The 23,724-nt window shown below is 31.6% G+C and overlaps 2 protein-coding genes and 1 pseudogene across 2 annotated transcripts; 2 read left to right on the top strand and 1 right to left on the bottom strand.

The window, feature by feature from the left end:
- The first annotated feature begins 4,712 nt into the window (after window positions 1–4,712).
- LOC105133560 (LOB domain-containing protein 21-like) lies at window positions 4,713–5,422 on the top strand. The gene has a single exon (XM_011037602.1). The coding sequence runs from the start codon at window positions 4,754–4,756 to the stop codon at window positions 5,243–5,245; it is 492 nt and encodes a 163-aa protein (XP_011035904.1). The 5' UTR covers window positions 4,713–4,753; the 3' UTR covers window positions 5,246–5,422.
- Window positions 5,423–8,633: 3,211 nt separating this feature from the next.
- Window positions 8,634–9,923, bottom strand: LOC105133559 (trihelix transcription factor ASIL2-like; annotated as a pseudogene).
- Window positions 9,924–17,762: 7,839 nt separating this feature from the next.
- Window positions 17,763–19,387, top strand: LOC105133558 (taxadien-5-alpha-ol O-acetyltransferase-like). Its single transcript, XM_011037601.1, has one exon. The coding sequence runs from the start codon at window positions 17,839–17,841 to the stop codon at window positions 19,144–19,146; it is 1,308 nt and encodes a 435-aa protein (XP_011035903.1). The 5' UTR covers window positions 17,763–17,838; the 3' UTR covers window positions 19,147–19,387.
- The last annotated feature ends 4,337 nt before the right edge of the window (window positions 19,388–23,724 follow it).

Here is a 23,724-nt window from a genome sequence, read left to right on the forward strand (position 1 = left end):
CTTTTGTATCTCATCCCTTGAATTGATAGAAAACGACGGATATATTAAAATAATATTTTTAAATATAGTATATATTATTTTTTAAAGTGTTTTTTAAACTATAAATATATTAAAATAATATTATTATTTTTAATTTTATTTTTAATATCAATATATCAGAACAATATAAAAAATAAATAATCTTAAACAAAATAAAATGAAGGTTAACAAATCTCTAATTGAGACGCCCTGTAGCTAAACGGAAAAACCGAAACTCGTCAAGCTTTATGAACTTTTTGTTCGTGTAATATTATAAGTCCATGATTCAATTGCTTTTCAATATTTAATGCATGTTTGATTCCCTGCTTTAACTCGTGGGTAGTGTGTTTTTTATTGATTAAAAAAAACAGCATAAATGAGGTTAATTTCTTTCTTGTAAAAACAAATTATAACTATAAATTAAAAAATTGATACATGCCATTAAATAAAAGCATTATAATTGTAATAAATGTATTGATTCTAGTAAGTAGAAAAGATATTGTTTCTGGTCTAAATTCAATTCTTTTATTAATGTACCTATTGATTATTTTAATAAAAGTATTTTTTAGCTAGAATCACTGTTTGACGAACAAAATGCCCCATGATTGTCAAAGCAAGTTTTATATATATAACTAGAATCAATAGGTATATCACTGTTAAAAAAATGTGTGTGATTGACGGTTAAGAAAATAATTAATGTGATAAAATTATATCTAGAATCTATTTAAACTTTTTAAAAAATAAAAATTTGATTTAAAATTAATATTCGTGAGCAATTAATTTTAATTTTTGTGTATCAATTACATGATAATTAAAAAAAATTATTGATATTCTAATGAAAAAATTGAAGAGTAATGAATTATCATGGCTAATAAATTTTTTAAATTAAAAAAGAAAAAAAGAGGTAGCCACAGCACCTGATCCAGGTAAAAGAAAGGCAACAACACTTAGACCTAGCACCTAACCTTGTTTATATTTTTTTATGTTTTTAAGAGATGAACAATAAGTAGTTTTTTCTTGTTATGGAGAGGGAAAAAAATATAAATGATACGTCATTTGTCATCCTAAATTTTGGGCACTTAAAAGCGTCGAAAAGTCAGAAAATTGAATTGGGGTGTTTCATGGTTTAAAATTATATTTTGACATCAAACATCTAAAAAACACAATGATAACCTCGATAAACTAATATCTCAGCACAAAAAATACCCAAGTCAGTATAAAATACAAAATCAAACTGAAAAAATTATTTCACAAGCCCGATTATTTTTTTCAAGTAAAAAAAGACAAAAAACAACGATCATTAAACTCCTCTCGTTAAATAAAACTCTTCAACACCAAGCTTTACTATTTTGATTGTGTGAAATCTTAGTGGTTGACAGATTTCTCTCATTTGAATTGTTTTTTATAGAGGCATTCATAGATATGGTTTGATCAAGTATGGATCCGTAACTGTATTCAATTTAGATTATGATATTTTACAAATTATAATCTTGACCAGTTTTCTTATACTTAGTATCTTTGATACTCCAAGTAGGGATAAGTTTTTTTATATATATAGATATTACAATTATTCACAAATTAAGTTTATATTGGTAATTCTCTTATATTCGTATTTAGAGACAAGCCTACAAAATAGACTACATATAACATGACACCTCTAGTGTCATGTCTGTTTTTCATACTTTGCATCGTCATTAAATTTTAATTACCTCCATCTCCCTTCTAGCAAAGAAACAAGCTTTTTTAAGTTACGTCATATAAATTTAATACAAAGCTTGTCAATAAAAACATTAAAGTCGAAACATTCTTAAAAAAAATGAGAATCAATACTAAATCCATGACAATATCAATACATAAAGACAAAAGGGAGTATATATATAATATACAGTTTGGGTCTCACGTATTCCTACCCACCCCTAACTTGTGATATGTATTTTTGTAGTTTTTTATTTCATAATCATATATAATATTTATATTATTCAACTTTGATGGGTCAACTTAGGTCAAGTTTATATAAGTTTATATGATGCAAGTATTATAGAAATATAGATAAGACAAAAAAAAATTTAATACCCTATTCTCTAGCATCTTTCTCTCTCTTTTCTCTATTCCATTACACTGCGGCTTAAATCAAAAAAATTTTGAACTCAAAAAAAATATCTAAGCCATAAAATTATTGGCATTATTATTAAATCTGGCCAAACAAGATAACTTTAATTTTTTTTTATTTAACTCTTTATCTAATCCAAGTTTAAACAATATAGAGATTTGTTATGAAATGACCCAGTTTATTTAAAGAATTCCAAGGCAATAGAAATGGCTAATAAAAATATGACTTACCTTAAAAAAATCAAAATATATTTTTTTAATATTAGAATGTTGACATATTTGTTTGACATGAGTTTTGCAACTTAACTAGCCAAATTCATAATTCAATTAATCGACTTGAATGGATTTAAAAGTTTTTTAAATATATTTTACTCAATTATATAATAATAAAAATAAATATTTATAAAATCGAGCATAAACTAGATGCCAATACATATATTTGAGACCACGACATCCACTAAAAAGTAAATTAAAATAATTTATAAAAATAAATCCAAAACCAAACAAATATTAAATGAAAAAAAAGAAAAAAAAAGAGGAAAATGCAAAAAAAAAAAAAACTTATTTCCTCCACTGTTCATCACGATAGCTAAGGTCTGTGAAAGAATCCACTTTATTTTGCTGTTTTGGGTAATTTCTTAGATTTTAATTCTATTTTCAGTTATTTTGATAGAGAGATTTTTATTTATTATTCATGGCAACATTTATTGAATTTTGGTCACCAAAAATAGATAAAGGATATATAAAAAAAATCAACACTTCCCTGTACGAGAAGATTTATCTTATTTCACTCTTTTGTAAACAAGAGTAAATTTATCCACCAAAGTGGCTAGCATCTAAAATATAGTGTTTACCGTATAAATTAAAAACTAGGATTAAAAATAAATTTCGTACGTCTTAACAATAAAATAGAAAACATATAACAATGTAATCAATTGACCGGCGTAAACAAGCAAATAATCCTTAATTTGCTCCTGAATTTAGTGTGTGTTTGGAAGCGGTGCCAATTCCTTTTCATGATATTTTAAATTATTTTTTGTTTTAGATTGTATTTTTTAGATTATTTTTTATGTACTGGAATTAAAAATAAAATCTTTTTTTTTTTTAAAAAAATAACATTTCACCATTAAGCCAGCCTAATTTAAGAATGCGGAAAGTGACAACATCCGGACAGGGTTTGAACACCGCAACCAGTTCTCTGACGATGGTATAAGCTATCTATTTTAAACAAAGGTAGGTTTTTCTTGGAAGAAGATATCTATTTTAAGCATTTGTATTAATGTCTAATCAATTACCAGATAAAAGAAAAAAAGAAAGAAAGAATCTTATTTTATAAATCTCTAGAAAGTAAATTCTCGCAATGCCCAGATTGGGAAAAGGCTTGGTTATTTTCGCTCCTCGTAGATTCCGACATAAAAATGGTGTTCGGAAATTCGACATCAATTATATTTTTTAAAATTTTAAATTTTTTTATTTGAAATAAATTTTTGTATATTTTTAAATTATATTAATATGTTAATATAAAAAATAATTTTTTAAAATTTAAAAAATATTTTAATATATTTTTAAATTAAAAAATACTTTAAACCATAAGCACTACTATAATACCAAATAAATCCTAAAAAATATTCTGAATTTAAAATTTTATCGTAATTTTTCCCCTTTTCGTTAGAGGATGAATAGCCATCTTAATTTTTATTGAACATGTTGAAGGGAAAAAGCCCTGTATCGAGGAACAACCCAGTATGGTCTGTGGCTCTCTCTCTGTCGCGATATTTTTTCTTGGCTACCCCCACTCCACTAATTGATGTAGTTTATTTGTTTTTCTGCTTGAAATACTTTTTTTTATGATTTTGAATTATTTTGATTTAATTATATTAAAAATAAATTTTAAAAAACAAAGAAATATTATTTTAATATATTTTAAAAATAAACGGAAAAAAATAAATCTTATCACAATCTTAAACAGAGGAGTTCTCACCCTCGGGGTTTCCATCTTGTGGACAGGGCCGATTTTCCTGCGGGTGTCTACTTTTTCTTGTGAAGTTTCTTTTCTTCAATCATATTCAATGAAATATCCCATCCTTGTTGATGAACCATCATGTCCCGTCATAAATTACCACTAGATATAATGTTGTCCCCACGTTCTATTATTTAGACCATTCTTGCAGGCATTTTTTCTTAGCTTTCCACACTTCTCATTCTGCATAACCGTAAAATTTGACATTGATAATTTGAAGGTGTGTAGTTTAATTAGTTAGTTATTTATTTATTTTTTAGAATTTATTAGTTCGAGAGTTAGAAATTTTATAATTATTAAAGATTTATTTGATTATTAATTTTAAAATTTTGAAAAATTAATTAAAGTGTGTATAAATTTATCCGGAGATTTATAATTAAAAATAAAATAAAATGACATTCTCATCAATTACTGCTGGTTATTTGGCCCAGGCAAGTCCTGTACTCGAAGATGTGACCTAGCACGATAATTGTACTGGTAAGCTAAAAACAGCCTACATCTACAAAATACCTAAAACACTGTTACTTTAACCTATTTACAAGCCTATTTATACAAGGTAGACAGGAGGCAGTAAAGGACATTATAGAAGTAGATGTTTTATCAAGTATGAGGAACCACGAGCCTCGTGCAAGTTCTTCATGTGCAGCTTGTAAGTTTCTGAAAAGAAGATGCACTCCTAATTGCATATTTGCTCCATATTTTCGCTCAGATGAGCCGAAGAAGTTTGCCAAAGTACACAAGGTTTTTGGTGCAAGCAATGTGAGCAAGATCTTGATTGAGGTGCCTGAAGAGCAACGTGAAGACACGGTGAATTCTCTCGCTTATGAAGCTGAGGCAAGGCTTAGAGATCCTGTCTATGGTTGCATTGGTGCTATAGCTTTGTTGCAAAGAAAGATGGTTGAGCTGCAGGTTGATCTTGCCATTGCTAGAGCTCGTCTAGCTCGGTACGCTGCCAATTCTCCTCCTCTCTTGAATGATCATGGTAGCATGATACCAACTTTCGCTGAATTTCCTGCTTGTGGTGGATTGGTTGACAGTTTTAGCCAGAATTCATCCGATACCATGAATGATTTCAGCCAATTCCCATATATATTTTAATGGATTTTTCTGTTTTTCTCTCTCCTATTGCTCATGTAATGTAAATTTGAAGGATCTTCCTTTCAAGTTATGTTCCCAATCAAGAATTAAGATTTCTCTGAATTCTTGAAACCGTGGATGGTAATTGAACTGAATCCTGTTAGTAATATTAAAGTCCAATCTATAGTTCAGTATGAACCAAGTGTCCGTACATTTATGTACTGCGTAATTAGTTTCTGCAGATCACAGATTAATTTCAGAGACACCCAACCAAATTGAATCATCAATGACATTCCCAAACGCCTTGGTTGTCCTGCTGTTATCGCGTCGCCATAAGATCAGATAGAAGGGATTGTTGAGCAGTCCCTGGCATATGAACTGGCTGGGTAGCAGGGATTATTGACAAGTTCTTGTATATTGAGTTGATCAGTGGTTCGGTACAGTGACCATAATTTCCATCTACAGCCAACAGTGTTGCGCATTAAAACATCAAAACTGCCATCATGGAAACGTCCTGTATTCAGCAAGACATAGCATTGGCTAATGATGCAACCAGCCCCACAAAATGCCCATTCACTTTAGTCGGTGCAGTGCGAATCCAAAGATTAACGTGGAGGCTTTGAAGGCAAGTGAGTTCATATACACTAACAGCACTTCCCACAAGTCAGAATTGGAAGTATCCCAGTCAGCTTCCGAAAGCCAAAAGTAAATAGCTCCAAAGAACAATTTGATCATGCAAGTGAGCATATAGATTAACAACTTGTTTGCATACAACCTATTCACATAGGCCACAGCCAAAACCACCACAGAAATTTACTTCCCACATCATTCCGAAAAATCTAACCAAGTTTGATAATAGTGAGTGATGAACAGGAAAAAGCTTATCTTTCGTTGCCACTTTTATCCTCGGTTGTCCCATGAACATCATTTGAAGGAGAAACATGTCAAATCAGCACTGAGTAGCGTGTGTCGAGATACAAGCTGATCACATATTTATCACTTGAATGAAAAATAACACGCCTAAGAATGTAAGGAGCTGACACAGGTTACAGCTTGGAAGATTAGAAAGTATAGAAAATCTTTAGCATAACAACCAATGATGCATGCAGAATAACGCTACAGCCAAGAAAATGACTGGTAGGTCATAATCATTCCTTAAAAGCTTCATCTGTTGAAGGTGTGACAGCCTCAGGATAACTAGGCAGAGGACTTCCACTCTTAAGCTGGAGATGAAAAGAGACACACTGGAGCTCCCCCTTGAAAAAATAGGTCTTCGAGCAATTTCAACGACAACTTCCCTGTTCAAAGGGTCCAGAAACCACCAAAAGTTCATCAGATCACAACTGGAATACGATTTCAAGTTTAGCAGCAACGTAAGCACAGTTTGGTGATATCAGGTCACGATTGCAAATCCAGACATGAAAATATACAGAAGAAATAATGTTTGTGATGCATGTGTGCATGCCCAAACACATGCATATGTCTGAGTGTCACTGTGAGTGCGCATAAGCATAGACGAGCATCTCGGGTAGAGAGACAGACAGACAGATCAAATACCAAACAGAACCCATCTATTTAATCAAATCTGATAAAGCTGTAGATCAATAAATACTCGTGTGTATGCATGAACAGAGTGCTTCAAATTCGTAGTTGGAGATCAAATGCTTGATGTACCCCGAGTTGGACTTCCTTCAGTTACACAACATGAATCCACAGATAGCCAAGAGTTGAACAACAATTTCTTATTCTAATTAAGAAAAGAGAACATTGTAATTTCGTAAAGAGGTGAGGGGGAATTCAAGATTTGCATAGAAGGTTACAACTATGAAACATTGCCCTTTACCATCACTAGCATGGAAGCCAAACACGACAGTCAAATTTGAGTATGTCAAACTCTTCAACAACTTCAAACGATATTAGCAGCTCATCACGCTACCCTGTAGAGGTTTTGGTTTCACCAAAACAAGGAACCATCAGGAAGTTTCTTAGGGTCCTGTCACTACATGATCGTGCCATGATATTGTTAATCAAGTTGATAAGAGACCAAGTAGGTGGAAGACCAGCCAATTGTCGATGGCTTGAAAATAATTCCCATGCTACATTACACAACAAGCAGTATGTGTGAGTAAAAATCTAAAAGACAATTAAACCGAGAAAATATAAAAAAATAACCTAAAAAACTGAATTGAAAAAGAAATTGAATTAATTAATTAAAAAACCAAAAAAAAAATCTGGTTCGATTTCAATTTCAAATGTCTGCAACTGATTAAACTGGACTAAGCCTGTTCAACCTACACTTAAAAAAATAAGTATAAATGCTCACTTTTCTTCCCAACCTTACCTAAACCAAAGCAGCCCTCCACACCCCCCAACTTTCTATCTGCCACTCATCTCTCCCAAGAGCCAACTCTAAATCAAACCCAAAAGTAGTTCTGAATATAATCACGTATTTCAAGTTTGTGAAGAGATGAAATGGAATGGTGGATAAAGTTATTGGGTTGTTGGCAAACATGCTAAGTGGAAGGTTCCATCCATATATCATCCAAATATAATCGGCTATAAAATTGTTCTTACATTATACAAAGCACATAGAATTGATGATGCTATCGAAGTGCTAGCAGCAATGATTGAACATTGTTTCTAGCCAAATGAAAATACTTACACCGAAGGTATTAGTTTTTCTGGATCAAAAGCTTAAGCAATGGAGTTGGCTAATTATCTTTAAAATATAAATGTTATTTCTGAAGATTCATTCAAACGTTTGAACAAGACCTTTTCTTTGCTTGATGTTTGCAACAACTTTATTTATTCAGATGCTAAGAACTAGTTTATGTTGTTCTTGGGTATCTAATAAGTCAATTTTTTGATTTGTTGGTTTTTTAACAACATAAATTGAACTAAACAGAACCGAAATCAGTCAATTTAAATTAATTTTAATTTTAAATTAAAAAAAATCTCAGTTTAGTTATTTTTTAGTATAAACCAAATCAAACTTAAAATGTTCACCCCTAAAAATCAGGGCTTGAAAATAAAAAGTCCTTCCATTTTTTTTTATTCTCTTAATATATTAGTATTCTAAATTTTATTATATTAATTTACAATTTAATTACTATTATGTTGATAATATACTATTCTATTAATTATTGGTATTCGAGTTTTAATATTCTAATTATATTTTTTAATCTATTCTTTTTTTTTTATTTCATCCAAAAATTCTTTTTTTATTTTCATGTCCTGGTCTATGGAAGTAAAGTTCTGTTAAGTATTGTGGTCTAATTGTATTTTTGAAATTTTTGAAATTTTTTATTTTTAATGTTTTTTTTTATAGTGATAATATGATGATATAAAAAATAAATTTTAAAAAATAAAAAATATATTATTTTATGTAATTTCAAGCAATTTTTTTTAAAAAATAATATTTACTATATTTTTTAAACAGGCTCTAGATTTCGAAGCAAGTGTCCATTTTGAGTAACATGAGAGCATTTCTGGCAACAAAGATCCCACCAAGGAAGATTCCGCAACGGGACAGCTTAAGGACTAGTGGAAGTCCAATTTTACAGATTGCTCGTTCAACCCAACGGGACTTCATGCTATATTAAAGCCCCACTGGGATGTACAGCCAAGCCACTTCCGAGCAGTTGCCTGCAGAAATCAGGCAAAGCGTAAGCCCTAAGCTCTAAGATGACTAACTAACTTTGACCACCCTAAACACCCATCAGCAGAAACTCCTCTCTATCCCTAATTGTAGGGGCAAATCCACGAATCATAAATATCAGTGTGAACCACAAATTTGTCAAAATATTTTAACTGAAGAGAATCAATCCAGAACATCCACATCTCCTGCCTTCCTCGCCATACAACGGGCAGAACTAGAAAACTAGACATGAAGTTATTTCTAACACCCAAATAACTCTTGGTTTCCTAATTCACTTCACCTAAAGTGTACAACCATCAACAATTCATTTAGTAATCATTTTGCACGCGCCCCCCTACCAATACGCTCAAATGGAACCTATCCAGTTTTTACACTGTAATGGTTGGCCATAAATGCAGAGGTGCGGGACTCTCCTAAATAATACAAAATCTTATAAACAAGAACTGGTAAAGTACTTTGGACACAACCCCACAAGCGGAACTGATACACGAGTGCTCTAACATAGCTCCAATACGTTCAAATGAAACAATTTAAACCATGGAAAAAAAAAATCAAGGAAATAACATAAATTATCAATCAAGAAACCAGCCAGTATTAAACTGACAATTGCAGCAACCCAAGACAAGAAAACTCAATATCACAAGAAAAGAAAAGCAAATTCGAAGATTTCATTGAACAAACCTGAACTTGATGAGAATTTATCGCGTATGAAAGACTTCTTTGTGAGCTCTAGCTGAGCATCAACAAACATATTCAGTCTTTCAAACTCAACTTCTTTAGTAAACTCCATCCTCTGTTTCTCCAACTCTATCATTCGCCGTTGTTCCGAACTCTCAATTCTACCGTGTATCTCTCCAAACTTCAGTATCGCTCTCGCTAATTCCCTACACGCAGCCCCGTCAGATAACCTACATACTCCATTCTGTGCCGTTTCTTCTTCAATCTCTCTTCAAACCACGCCATATCATCCTCATCGTCAGCGAAGGAGCTCTCACTATAACTTGCCATACCTGAAAACATCTTTTTTAAGGCTTTTTCTTTGACTTCACTGTGAAGTAACGGACGTGGGTTTCTTGTCTGTGTTAGTAGTATTGCTGTTAGTGCCGATGAGAGAATCGAGACGGTAACAGAGCGGCCAACTTAACGGAGGGGGTTTGGATTTTTCTATCTTGTATTTTTTCTTCAACGTAACGATACGGTTTTTACACTGTACTCGGTCTTTTTAGGTTTGACGCCGTTTTGACGGTTGTTGACGGTGTCGGCGACTTCTTTCCAGTCTTTTTGACCGACGTTACCCCTGTTAAGATTTATGTAACGGTCACCCCAGGCTTTAAGTAAATATTTTTATTATAAGTACTGGTTTTTAAAATCTAGATGGTTTAATAAGTTAAATTAATTTATTGATTGTTAAAACATGTGTGCGACCAAAAAATTCACATCGATTTATTTACCTGCATAGTTAGAAATTATAAATATATTTTTTTGTGTTGTATGTTTATATAAAAATTTCATATTTTTCCTGTAAAAATAAAAGAAATAGATTTTTATTGTCTATTGTAAAGTTCTATTCATATTGTAAGAATATGTAAAGTGACGTTAGGTGAATGAATTTTTTTGTATATGAAATTGCAATGAATCTTTTATTTAAAAAATCATTTTTGATTACATGTAATATGATTAGAACTTATAAAGAGTATCTGCATGAATAAGACTTTTATAAACCTTTTTTTTTTATTTTAATAAACCTGTTTTATATATAAATTAACAGAACTTATCGAAAATCTTGGTGCATTTTTATTTTTTTTATTTTTTAATAGCATTCGCTTTTTTAAGCATTTCTAGTGTTTTCAAAGATAAAATAAAGTACTAATATTATACTTTATAGGTCATGGGTGATTTAAAAAACTTTATTCTATGCTATTTTTTAGGTTCAAATATTTTTTTAAAATATATTTAACGTTTTTTAATTAGAAGTGAGATTAAATTTATAAATTATTATTGTAAATGTGCTATTATGGTAATATTATATTAATCATACAACATAATAAAAAAATTAAAAAAAAATCGTTTGGATTTGCTAGTTGTGACGGTCAAATTTTATCTATGAATTGAAATCCTGCACGGGCAAATATTACACACATGATTGAGACGGGATGATCGCAGCAATGCTCAGCTGCTACTACTAGTACTAGTATTTTTCATAAACTATTCCCTGGGCACGTCCATACCAAGCACGAGGACTGTTGATAATGTCATGCCAAGTTGCTCGGCAGGTCAGCTGTTTGTTCTTGAACAATCGAGCCCGTGAAACCTCGGGGGAAAAAAATACTCGGGCTGCCTGTTGTATTCTAACTTTTAGGTCAATATCCTTTTATAGTGCAGAATATTGTATTGTAAACCAAGGACAAATCCGAGTTGTGCAATAAAAACTAACAGCAGCAGTAAGTAGCAGCCCGTGGATTTTAGGAAACAAGCTCAGGAAGACGTTTTCCGATAAAAACAATTAATCCATCCTATCCTGTTTTATTTTCTTGTTTTTTCGAACAACTGATCATTACATGTGCAGTGTTCGTTTAGAGATGGTTAAGATGTTCTGTCCGGTAGAGAAACGAATCCAATGATCATTTAAATCAGCCCGGAGAAAACAATTTAACAAGATTCATGGATTCACCCATCATGCACACTGTCCTGAACTTCGAGCTTCAACGGGCCGGAAAATCTTCATTGAACACTAAATTGATAATCTTCCCAAAATTTATGGTAATCATTAGCTAAGTAACAAGTCTTTTTATATTCTGTGGCAAAAGAAAGAAACTCAACCTCCCATCCTATAAAAAATATCATCACTAACGAATCACTTTATCGAGATATTTTGACCAGCCATGCAGCAAGCTTGAAGAATCACATGTCTTATTATTCAACAAAGTCGATCAACCGCACCTTTTGTGAAGGACATATAAACACTATATATTTGACTAGCATATGTACCATGTGATTTTAAATAGTTTTTTAAATAGGCAGAGTCATGCATGTCCATAGAAACAGCCGCGGGGTCTAAAAATTTGAAATTACATCCAAAAGAGAACTACAGTTAATTCCAATATATAGAAAGGTCCACTTCCATTAATTGTTAAGCTTTTCAAAATTATATTGATTACTATATCTATCTCTCCAACCTGCATATAATCCTGATCGTCTGATCAATTGGGTTAACAATGTACACAAATTCGGTTTTCCTTTCTTCCACTCTGACATTCTGTTGTGTCTTCCCTGCTTTCTTTTATAGGAAAAGATTATATATGGTAGGTTTTCTAGGGTAACGTGGATAAATTTAAACGTCACCGTTACCCTTTTTTAGAGTTCCAGAGGGAAATCTTATTGTATATGCATGTGTTGATATATGGAGAAGTCTATTATTGTTTGCAGGTCTATTGTCTCATAGGTTACAGACTGGAGGTTGAACAGCACGTACCATCCACCCATGGTTGCTTGATTTAAGCATAAAACTGTGAAATTTAATCAATTGCCAGGCAATTTGAAATGCCGACATACCTCAGATCATATCTACAATTTCAGATCCCAGAGAAGGCCCACGTACCATTCTTCTAGTTTATTCAAACTGTATTGACGCTGGCCATCAATTAGACTAATATTCTATTTCGGCATCATACCCAACATTATCATTTAAATTATAGAATCTTTTTTAAGTACATCTTGTCTTTTATCCTTTTGTGAAAAGACACGATGGGTTTAATCACAAACCAGGCTGGTAAAAAGGAGACAGACTATGGTTGATCAAGATCAAGAAAAGAAGCAGACGCATGCAGATCTTGGATATCCATCCAGAGAGAGAGAGAGAGAGAGAGACAATTAGCCGTATATTTATTGCTCTTATCCAATCCAATGTGTTTGTTAAAACCTTTAAATAACTTTGGAGATATGCAACATCTTTGGTCCCACAGGCTCTTGGTTTTGACCTTAAAATAAAACTAACCTAGCTACCCGTGGGGTATTTTTTATATATTTTTTCCTTTGACGTTGCTACATTCATCCTCGCTCAATTCCTTGCATGCCAAATATTCTCCTGTTGCCTCCCAATTGAAAATAAACTAGATTTTATTTTAAAAAACAGAAGAATCGGTTTGTTAATTGAAAATTAGCTGAGCAACTGGAATTGGAATACATTTAACAGGTTGATTATTTCTAAATTGATCAACCATCCACTAATTTTTTCAATAAAATATAATTCATTCTGCAACAATCTCTTATTCAAGTATACATCAAAGTCACCACATAATTTTTGTTTATGTATCTTTTTTATATTATCAACTTCTTGATTCGATTATTACAGAATTTCCCATATTTACTTGATTTTGGTTGCATTAAACATTATCTTAAGAATTGCATCATTCAAGCATTGATGGGTGATTTTTAGTGCTTGAAAAGACGGAAGAGACATGTAGTAGAGTAGATCCTACACTTGCTGTAAAAAAATTCCATCATATGGTGTTCGCGATAAAAAAATCACAAAATATAAATGTTCTTTCAATCCAAGGTTTTCTGGGAAAATCATAAGCCCGTGAAAAAAGAGTTTATGAGATTTAAGAGAATATGACAAGAGAATAGAGGATATGAATAAAGAAAATGAAGAGGAGGATGGGATAAATTTGAAAGAGAAGATCATGACAGCCTCAAGAAGTCAGCCGATTGACCACATGGAGTAAACTGGTCGACCAATCTAAAATTCAAGTTTGACAAATCAAAAGTTAAATATCATAATTGTCAAAAGATAGTTCATTATGCTAGAGATTGCTGAGTCTAATCAATAAGGTTGAGGAGAATGCAAATCTAGTGATAGAAAATGAGAACGACGTCACCCTATTTATAATGTATGATAAGAGAATGCAAGACAAAATAAAAAAACATGAAATGAGCAACTTATTATCATAATTAAAGTTTTTTGTTAGGGAAAATTTAGAAGGTAAGGTTTCATATTTCAACAACATGGATTTTTGTTGGTCACTCGAATTGGATGTCATCACCTTTCAACCATAGATTAAAGTACAAACTTATATATCACTCATACTAGAGCAACTTTCCAAATAAATCAGGATTAATTATATAATGAATCTTCACCTTTATATTAGCCAATTCTCCCAACTAAATAAATATACTTAACTTACAAGGGAAATATATAGATATACTTCATATTTGCCATATAAATAAAAAGAACATAAGGGTGCCCTATTTGGCAAGCATTAGGAGACTATTTGTATGGCTCGTGCTTGAATGAAAATTTATAGACTGTTTTCTTTACTAATGTTACAAATCTCCTAGAAAAATACGTCTTCCATAATCTACCATAAAAGAGTCAAAATTATAAAAGTATATTGTTTAGAGAATTCACCAACAAGGTCTAGTTAGCTGCTTAGATTGACGCTTGTTAAAAGAATAACGACTATAAAAAATATCAACTATAGCTTTTATAAGATAGTGGTGACGGATGGTTATTAGATTTGGATCGTATTTCCCTATCATGGTTGTTGGATTGGCGCTTCTTAAAAGAATAACTATGTTTTATAAACTTTTTCAAGTTAAAAACATGAAAATAACTCAACACCTCAAAGGAGCCAAAATGATTTGATCATTTTAGTTGTTATCCAACTATTTTATCAAATACCTAATTGTTTTTTAAATGGTTTCCTTGAGAATGTTATGGTTTTGAATCATAATATTAAATTAGATGTTGCGATTTCAGAAACGTGACATTTCATTAATGTTGTAGTTGCGAACCGTGACATTAGTTATTGTGATTCAAAAATGCGATATGTATCAAATGTTGAGGTTATGAACTGTGATGTTATTAAAATATTTTGTTTTTGAACCATGATATACTCAAATTGTGCTCTTTCACAAAAAAAAATTATTATTTTCTATTTCAACATTTGATTATATTTTGAGTGTTAGTTACCTAATTTATCTGAAGATTAATAAGCATTTAGATATATCATCAAAGTGTTAACTAGTCTCCCAGATTTTGCTTTTGTCCCATTATTTTTTATTTATTTTCTAGGTTTGTACAATTAAGTATTACTCTAAAAGATGTGGATTTTTCACCACGTAAAGCTTCATTGTTCATCCACTTGTATATTATTGTGGATGGGTTATACAAAGTTTTATATTTTTTAATTTTCTCTCAAATCTTTTTTTTTAGCGATTTAGTCATCATTAAAGACCAATTAATTTTGATTTTTAATGAAAAGCTGAGATTAAAATAAGAGGGACCAAAATGAAAAAGGTGATAAATATAGGTGATATGACATAAGTTTCGAAAAGATGCATTTTGATCCTTAAAATTTAAAATCATGTAGATTATACAATTTAAGTACCTCAATATTCCAATTTAATTTTGATATAAAATTTATTTTTTGTTATTTTTTAGTCTCTGGTTGAGAGAGAGGAGAGAGAAGTCATTGAATTTTAGTGTTAGAGAGAGAAGTGTCGTTGCCGTTGATTTAAACTACCAAAATGGATAATATTTATGTCAAATAGTTTCATTTGATGAGGGGAGTTCATTTTAGGTGTTTTTTACTATTAAAAATTGTAAAAAAACATATCTGATCTTAAGTTGATTTTTGGATTCAGCTTTATTTATATTTTTTTAGATAGTTTTTTTGGGTTTTAAAGGCCATAACTAAGTTTATCATAGTTTTTACAGTGTTTTATAGGTTTTTTTGGTCAAAAATAGATTGAAAACCGGTTTTAGGGTAAAAAACTTAAGCACTAATTTTTTGGCAACTATAGTAACTGAAATCTTAGCAAATCGAGGGACACATAATCTTTTTTTTTTCAAAAAAAAAGTAGAATGGACGACATGTTATCCGCTCCGGTTGCAAATAAAAAAATAAGGGCTCATTCTCCTGACAAAATAGGCCAGACGGAGTAGCGTGTGGCCGTTGTTTTTCTTTTTTAAATTAATGAATTTTTATAGCCTTTTAATTTATATTTAAATTAATATCCCTTCTCCCATTTATTTTGTTTAGAAAACCTCTTTTAAATGATTTTTTTTAGTTGTACATTTAAATTTAAATAGTTTTTTTTTTATTAATAATTTATTTTTATATTTTATATAGATGATTTTATATAGATGAACTTTATTTTTAAAAATAAAAAAATTATTTTCAAATAATATTTTATATCAATTCCGCCGAACAGACAGAAAGGAACATGTGCCATTGTATTTCTGGCTAGCTAGATATGAGGTCCATTAATTGAATTATCTTGTAGCTGATCCCCATTGATCAATTAACAATAGGCTATGGTGTATGTATTGCGGGAGGAGTTAATTATTTGGCATTTGTGAGTGATTCAGGCAAGAAGACCTGGCTTATAATTAGCCTGTATACACAATCGATACTATTAATTACGTACGTGTTAATCATTCCAAAACCTTTCAATTAATCATTCAAACATTTCAATTATTAGGCTTGACAGCTGATACTATTACTCAAATGAAACAGCTGATGCAATCTTCTAATTCAAGTTATGTGATTTTCACAACTTGGAAAAATTTAATCATGATTATCATTCCAAATCCTATAATGATCACCGGAAACACGGATTAACACCCACACGCATGCTTTCAGACGTTTGTTTTGTATGGAAAAGAAAGGAGAAGACTCTCTCGAATTTCTTCAATATTTTTTAGTTGATGGATTAATGTGGCATATATTCACAGAAATATCTCAAATCTTAATCTTGGTATAAGTGTGTTAAAAGTCTTAATGAAAAATACAATATGCCCTGTCAGATATTCGTTCAATTTATCAACAAACCAATTCTTTCCCATTTATCTCAGTTATATAACACCCCTAATACTGGAAGAATACCCGTCCTTTCAAATCTCAGGATATCTTTGTGCATGCTATCGCATAGTTCCTTTGATTTATGCTATCATCGTGATTACAATTTTAATCCATCGTGAATTACTATTTGAATCATATTAAGGATGTGTGTAACATTATGGTAGTAATGATAATTTAAAGTATTTTTTATTTAAAAATATATTAAAATATTTTTTTTAATTTTAAAAAATTATTTTTTATATCAAAATATAAAAAAATATAAAAAATATTTTAAACAAAAAAATTTAAATTTAAAAAAATATAATTTACATTATATTCCTAATAAAAAGCGAAAGGGCAGGTAATCGACATGGAGGGGCAAAATACCCATCCAAGCAAGGTCCAAAATCAAAGCTGTGCGTCTTTATAAAATACCGTTCCAAATCTATGGTTAAGGGGTCCGCGGATGTCCCAACAAAGAACCCAAAAATATTCTTGAATTCACTAGAGCCCACCCCCAAAAGCTCGTCGTCATCCAGATGCGCACACCTACAAGCAAGCAAACACAAGTAACATGGTACATTAATTTTTCGTTATAAACATTATCAACTAGATAAAAAAATATATAAAAGATTGTGTATGTAACAGTTAGAATATCCTAACTAGAAAAAAATGAAAAAATTTAAATAAATATTTTCTATTCTAATTCGATTCGATTCGATATATATATATATATATAAAAGATTGTGCATGTAACAGTTAGAATATCAACAAGGTAAAAATGAGATATTAGAAAGAGTGGTAGCTATCAATTCCGCCGAACAGACAGAAAGGAAAGACAAGCTCTTAATTTGTTTTGATATAATTTTTTTCCATAAAGTTATGCCCGGGGAATCTTGGCACAAATCTTTCACAGTTAGACATGGAAAAGATGGATAGACATGGTGGCAATAATATTATTATCAATGATACCAACAACAACAAGAAGAGGCAATAATTAAGAGGTAGGCACTAGGCACCAAATTTGTTTCCCTTATATAGGACCCAGAACACCCCTTCTCATATTGCAAGTTGTATCAACCAGAAAAACCAAAAGACAAATACCTCAAAATATGGCAAACTCTGTGCATGTCAAAGAAGCTGTAGTGATCAAACCATCAGAGCCAACCCCAAGTCGTGTTCTATCTCTTTCAGCCCTTGATTCTCAGCTTTTTTTACGTTTCACTGTGGAGTACCTCTTTGTCTTCAAGGCTCGTCCTGGTTTAGACCAAAGTCTGATCACAACCCGTGTCAAGGCTGCATTAGCTAAAATTTTGGTGCCTTATTATCCACTCGCAGGACGTGTCAGGGCCAAGCCCGGTGGTTCAAGCCTGGAGGTTGTTTGTCGATCCCAGGGCGCGGTGTTTATGGAGGCTGTCTCCGATCTCACGATCAACGACTTCGATAGGGCCCCACGGTACGTGACACAATGGAGGAAGCTGCTGTCTCTCAACGTGTCAGACGTTCTTAAAGGGGCCCCAACTCTTGTTATCCAGCTCACGTGGCTCAAAGCTGGAGATGCCACGTTAGGTGTTGGTTTTAACCACTGTGTCTGCGACGGAATCGGCAGTGCTGAGTTTCTTAACTCTTTCGCTGAGTTAGCTGTGAGTCAAAACCGAGTTTCTGATTTGAAGCCCCAGCCCATTTGGGATCGCTACCTTTTTGATCCCATAAAGGCTTCTCATTGTTACTCAGCGAGTGTTATCGAGTTCAACGGAGTTCCCGACCTCTGTGGTTTTGCAACTCGCTTCTCTAATGAAAAGCTTGTCCCCACTTCAATAATATTCGATAAGAGGTGGCTAAACGAGTTAAAGAAACTCGCTTTGTCAACGAGTGGACCTGTCGAGTTAGCATACACGTCTTACGAGGCACTATCAGCTCATGTATGGAGGAGCTGGGCCAGAGCTCTAAACTTTCCATCAAACCAAATCTTGAAGCTTCTTTTTAGCATAAATGTCAGAAACCGAGTGAAACCTAGCGTGCCCAGTGGATACTACGGCAACGCATTTGTTCTGGGCTGTGCGCAAACAAGTGTTAAAGATTTGGCAGAGAAGGGTTTAGGTTACGCAGCAATGTTGATAAAAAGAGCCAAAGAGAGGGTGGATAACGAGCACGTAAGATCAGTGATTGAATTAGTGAGTCAAGCAAGAGCGTGTCCTGACTCAGTAGGTGTGTTGATCATGTCGCAATGGTCAAGACTAGGGTTAGAGAGGGTTGACTTTGGAATGGGGAAGCCAGTTCATGTGGGTCCAATATGTACTGATAGGTACTGTTTGATTCTACCTGTTCATAATCAACAGGATGCTGTTAAAGTGACGGTAGCTGTCCCTGCAAGTGGTGTTGACAAGTATGAGTTTTTGGTCAGGAGTCCATACTCTTGAGGACCATTACAGTTTTGGCTCTTTCGTTGACTTGTATTGTTAGTTTTGACATTTTGCTTTTCTCTGAGCTGGTGATCGATTCCAATCGTGATCTAATGAGATGAGTTCTTGTAGTATTAGTTGTTATCTTTTTGATCTTTTTGAGGAATGTGGTGGTCACGCCCGAGTTTTGTACTCCTTTTTAGCTTGTCAAAAGCTCGAGGAATCCAATGAAACGACTCCTTTTAATCCTTACTACATTCGACCCCCCTTGTTCAGTTTGGACGGGATTTCGCTCCTCGTTACCTACAAATATATTTATATATATAGTTTGGGTCTTGTCTCTCTTCTAATTTGATGTTTTTATACATGAAAAAACACTTGAAGATGCAAGTTGAATTATTGCATTATTAAATACACCCTCAATAAATTGACTGTGAACGTATAATTAATCGTTTGTTTGACACGATTATTGCTTAAGATCATAATTTAAATATCCTGGCATACAAGGATAAGGATGGGAAACTCTATGCTCATTCAACCAATTTAATGTTCGAGATTGCTGCGGCTAAGCATGAATGAAAGGCATATTTTCACCCACAGAATCATAATATACAAAGTGTGTTTAACATTATGATTGGACTACGATCGCGAAATGATAGTAATTTTTCCTAAATTGGAGTTTTCTTCATCCTAGAATAAGCTATAATTTGTCCGAGTATTTTTTTATGTCGAGGAATGTATTCCTTTCATTGATGTTAAAATAGCAAATCCCATATGAAAATTACTGTTAATTATGTCATTAACCATCCAGCCAGACATATTTCTCATCCGTCAATTTTTACGTTGCTCTTTTTTTATCCAAACCCTCGTTTTTACTTTGTGTTCAACATTACCGTGGTGGTGTTGGTATAAACTAAACGTGAGGTTTTTTTTTTTTTTGATTTATGTGGGGGGTTCAGGTTAGCTTGCGCGTACCACGACTAATCTCCACGGTCCGTTAAATACCCTGCAAACCCAGTAAACATGTAAGGCACCACAGGGATGACAAGTGTGCACGCCAGGACTCGAACCCAAGTGTAGTGAAAGGAGACAAGCTCCTTCCACCGCTAGGCCAAGCATTGATTTGCTAAACGTGGGGTTTTTTCATCAAAAATGGTGTGTGGTTGTATCAAAAGAAGACTTTTTTTCAACGAAAGTTTTAGAACAAGGGTCATTAGTCTTTAATGCGTGTAAATTGTGAATTAATTTCTCTGGTTTAATTAATAAATTAATTAATTAGTGCCTTTTATTTTAAAAATAATTATTTACTATCTTTTCAGGTATTAACTACTTTGATATAATGTTATATTATTTCCTAAGAATGTCTACTTTCCTCAACAAACTTTTCATAATATCTATTTTTTATATTTTTACTTCTTGAAACAAAAAAAGGAAAAAAGAGAGAGCATGAAATAGAAAGAAAAAGGACTAAATAATTGATTTTTTTAGGCAAGAGGGGTTTAATTAATTCGTTTTTAGAAAATAAAGAGAATACTTTATAATTTAGTCCTCCAATTTTCTGGATTTCGCTCTCTCTGCTTTATGTTTCTTATTTAAAGGCACGTTGCTTAATGATTTGATTTTTTGAACTGCCTTATTTAGAAGTTGTGTTTATTGTATGAGCAGTCATGGGTTTCGAGTCCTGTCTAATGTCAGATCTATTCATATTATTCAAACTGAACGCGTAACATGTTCTTGCACAAAATGCTCCCAAGATAATTAATAAAATAATTACGCAAATATAGCCAATTTGACTTGCTAATTTAAATCTCTCAGCGTATCGATTAAAAAAGGTAAACAAGAATATCTTTTACCCCAACCACCTAAATATTCCTTTGGGCGCATCTCCGTGTAAGATTTGCAAACCAGAGTACTATATATATATATATATATATATACACATATCCTTGACAGAGTATAAAAATCTGACTCACCGCTGACAGCAACTGGATCTATATAATTAGCATTAAGGCGCATCTGGACACCGGAGCTGAACCTTGAATTTCCCCTCTATTTTTAAATAATTCGTTTGTATTATGGAAGGAGGAGGGGAAAAAAACGAGAGGAGGAATGGAGGGAGACACTATAATTAAGTTATTGATTATATTGTGACAGTGATTTAATTTAAAAATATATTAAAATATATTTTTATTTATTTATTTATTTTTCAATATCAATACATTAAAATAAATTAAATAAATATAAAATTAAATTATTTTTAAAAGCATGGTCCCAAATGCACTTCAGACTTTTGGTGGTCGCACCTGGGCCAACGAGACTCCAAACAAGCTCTTCGGTAGTAGCAAGGTCCAGTATGACAATGCAATGCATATTGAGAAATCAACAGTTAAAACATTGAATACTTTTCGGCCAACGTCAAAATGGACTTCGAATTTTACCATCACGCCACGCGGCACCGATGAGATTATCTAACCCTCGCTTGTTTTGGCTTTCAAAACAAAGCAATTAAAAATGTTTGGTAAGTATTTAAAAATAAATTGCTAATTATTTTTATTTTTGAAAGTAAAATTTGATTTTTATAAAAATAGGTTAGATGTCTCTGGTTTAAAAACATGGGATGTGGTGCTTTTTAAGATGAAGGACTGCTTATTTTATTTAAAAAACCAAAATAATCTTCAGTGTTTTAAAATTGTAAAGGTATCTACAGTGCTTTTACCCTCATATGTACACACATTGTTATTACGTTTCTCAATTAAGTTAGTTGGCATTTCTTTTTACTTAAAAAAATACCATATGATGTTGTGATTCTTATTTCTTCTTTTTTAACCTGTATTGTTTGTGATATTTTAATGTTTTATGAAAAAAAAAGTTTCATTTCTTAAGAAATTTAATTTGATTTTTGATTGGAGGGTAAAATTGTAAAAAAAATATCTAAAAAAAATAAATTAAAAAAACAATAACAACACATCATAAATTTAGATTAAAGGTTGAAGTTGAAAAATATTAAAACTCTCATAAAAAAAATTAAGGAAAAGAATTAAAAATTTTAAAAATATAGATCAAATTAAAAAAATAAAAAATAAAAAATTAAATGATTAAATTAAAAAAATCTTATGTGGAAAATCTAGGAAAAAAAATAAAAAATTAAAAGAAAAGGACACAATTTTTTTATTAGAGGGTTATATTAAAAAAAATAATCCATAAAAAAAAATGAGCATCGAATAAAAAATAATAATATAACAATAATTTTGATTGAGGAATAAAATTGAAAATTAGTAAAATTTTGATAAAAAAAATAAAGTAAAAAAATTAAAAAATTTAAAAAAATCAAATTAATATATACTTGTGTATTAATAACAAACAACTTGAGAAGTAAAAAGCTTGACTAGAGCATTTTTATTTTTAACTCTAAGAACATTTAAATAATTTCATTGTTCACCTAAATTTGAAAAAAATGAAACTACCCTGTACTCGGACATATTTTTTTATTGTCCCAGAAGATATGTTAGTATTTTTATTGTTCATTTAAAAATTAAAAAAAAAACCTTTCACCCCATCAACGAAGACAAATTTTATATGATTTAGAGCTGTTATAATCCACGGTATAATACTATAATAAATACACTGTTTAAACTTCCTTGCTACTTTTAGCATATTTGTTATTTAAATAATTCATATACGCCGTTGAGAAAAAAAAAAATCAAAATCTAAAAGATTAGGTAGGTCTGGATAAGAATATCCATTCGATGTGGTGAAAATACAATTCTAGCCTTGTAAGAAATGATGTCTAATCCTAAAAAAAGAACGGTGTTTCCCTAATGCCACTCTAGTCCCTGAAGCTTTTGAAAAAGCTGTCCTAGTTCATATATCTCCTGTTACAAATAGGCCCTCAAGTGCAACTTATTGTCCACATATTTATTTATCAGTTTCAAAAATATTTTTAAAAAAATTTAAAATTTTATATTATTTTATATTAATTTAAAATTTTTAATATTTTCAAAAATATCAAAAATAATTTTTAAAAAATAAAAAATATTATTAATATATATTTTAATATAAAAAATTATTTAAAAAGTAATTGCAATCACATATAAACAAGATAATTTTTAAGTTATTTTGAGAAATAATTTGCTTACGATGTCTCATTTATATGCTTACAAGGTTATGACTTCCTATTATCCAATCCTAGTATGTTTTTTTGCCCCAAAAAAATACAGTAAATAATCAGAAGTAGAGCAGAACATAAAGTGGGTTCTGAATGGAACAGCTCCCCTCCACCTTTGCAGTAAAAGGTCACCCAGCGCGTCATTCATCAGAGCACCAAGACAGATTCTCCCTCTCCAACACATCTATTTACACTTTAATACCCTTCGCCTTTGTGAGTTACGAGGCATTTGCTGGCTACCACGTGCTTGTATCTCCTTCCTACAGTTCCAGTGTGGTGGCTAACTTTCCCTCTCCTGCTGACACCTCATCTTTACATGCAAAATTATCCAAATACTCTTAACACCTTGTTTTGCTTGCTTCTTGACATGGAGTTCACTGTTTTATTTTTTAATGATAATGATGTATCTGAGCCACTAAATATATTAATTG

The sequence above is a fragment of the Populus euphratica genome, unplaced genomic scaffold (genome assembly GCF_000495115.2).
Source record: "Populus euphratica unplaced genomic scaffold, PopEup_1.0 scaffold36.1, whole genome shotgun sequence".
Lineage (NCBI taxonomy): Eukaryota > Viridiplantae > Streptophyta > Magnoliopsida > Malpighiales > Salicaceae > Populus > Populus euphratica.

What these genes read in the sequence shown, in the direction of transcription:
- LOC105133558 (XM_011037601.1), top strand. Translation starts at nt 17,839, where the DNA reads ATGGCAAACTCTGTGCATGTCAAAGAAGCTGTAGTGATCAAACCATCA.
- LOC105133560 (XM_011037602.1), top strand. Translation starts at nt 4,754, where the DNA reads ATGAGGAACCACGAGCCTCGTGCAAGTTCTTCATGTGCAGCTTGTAAG.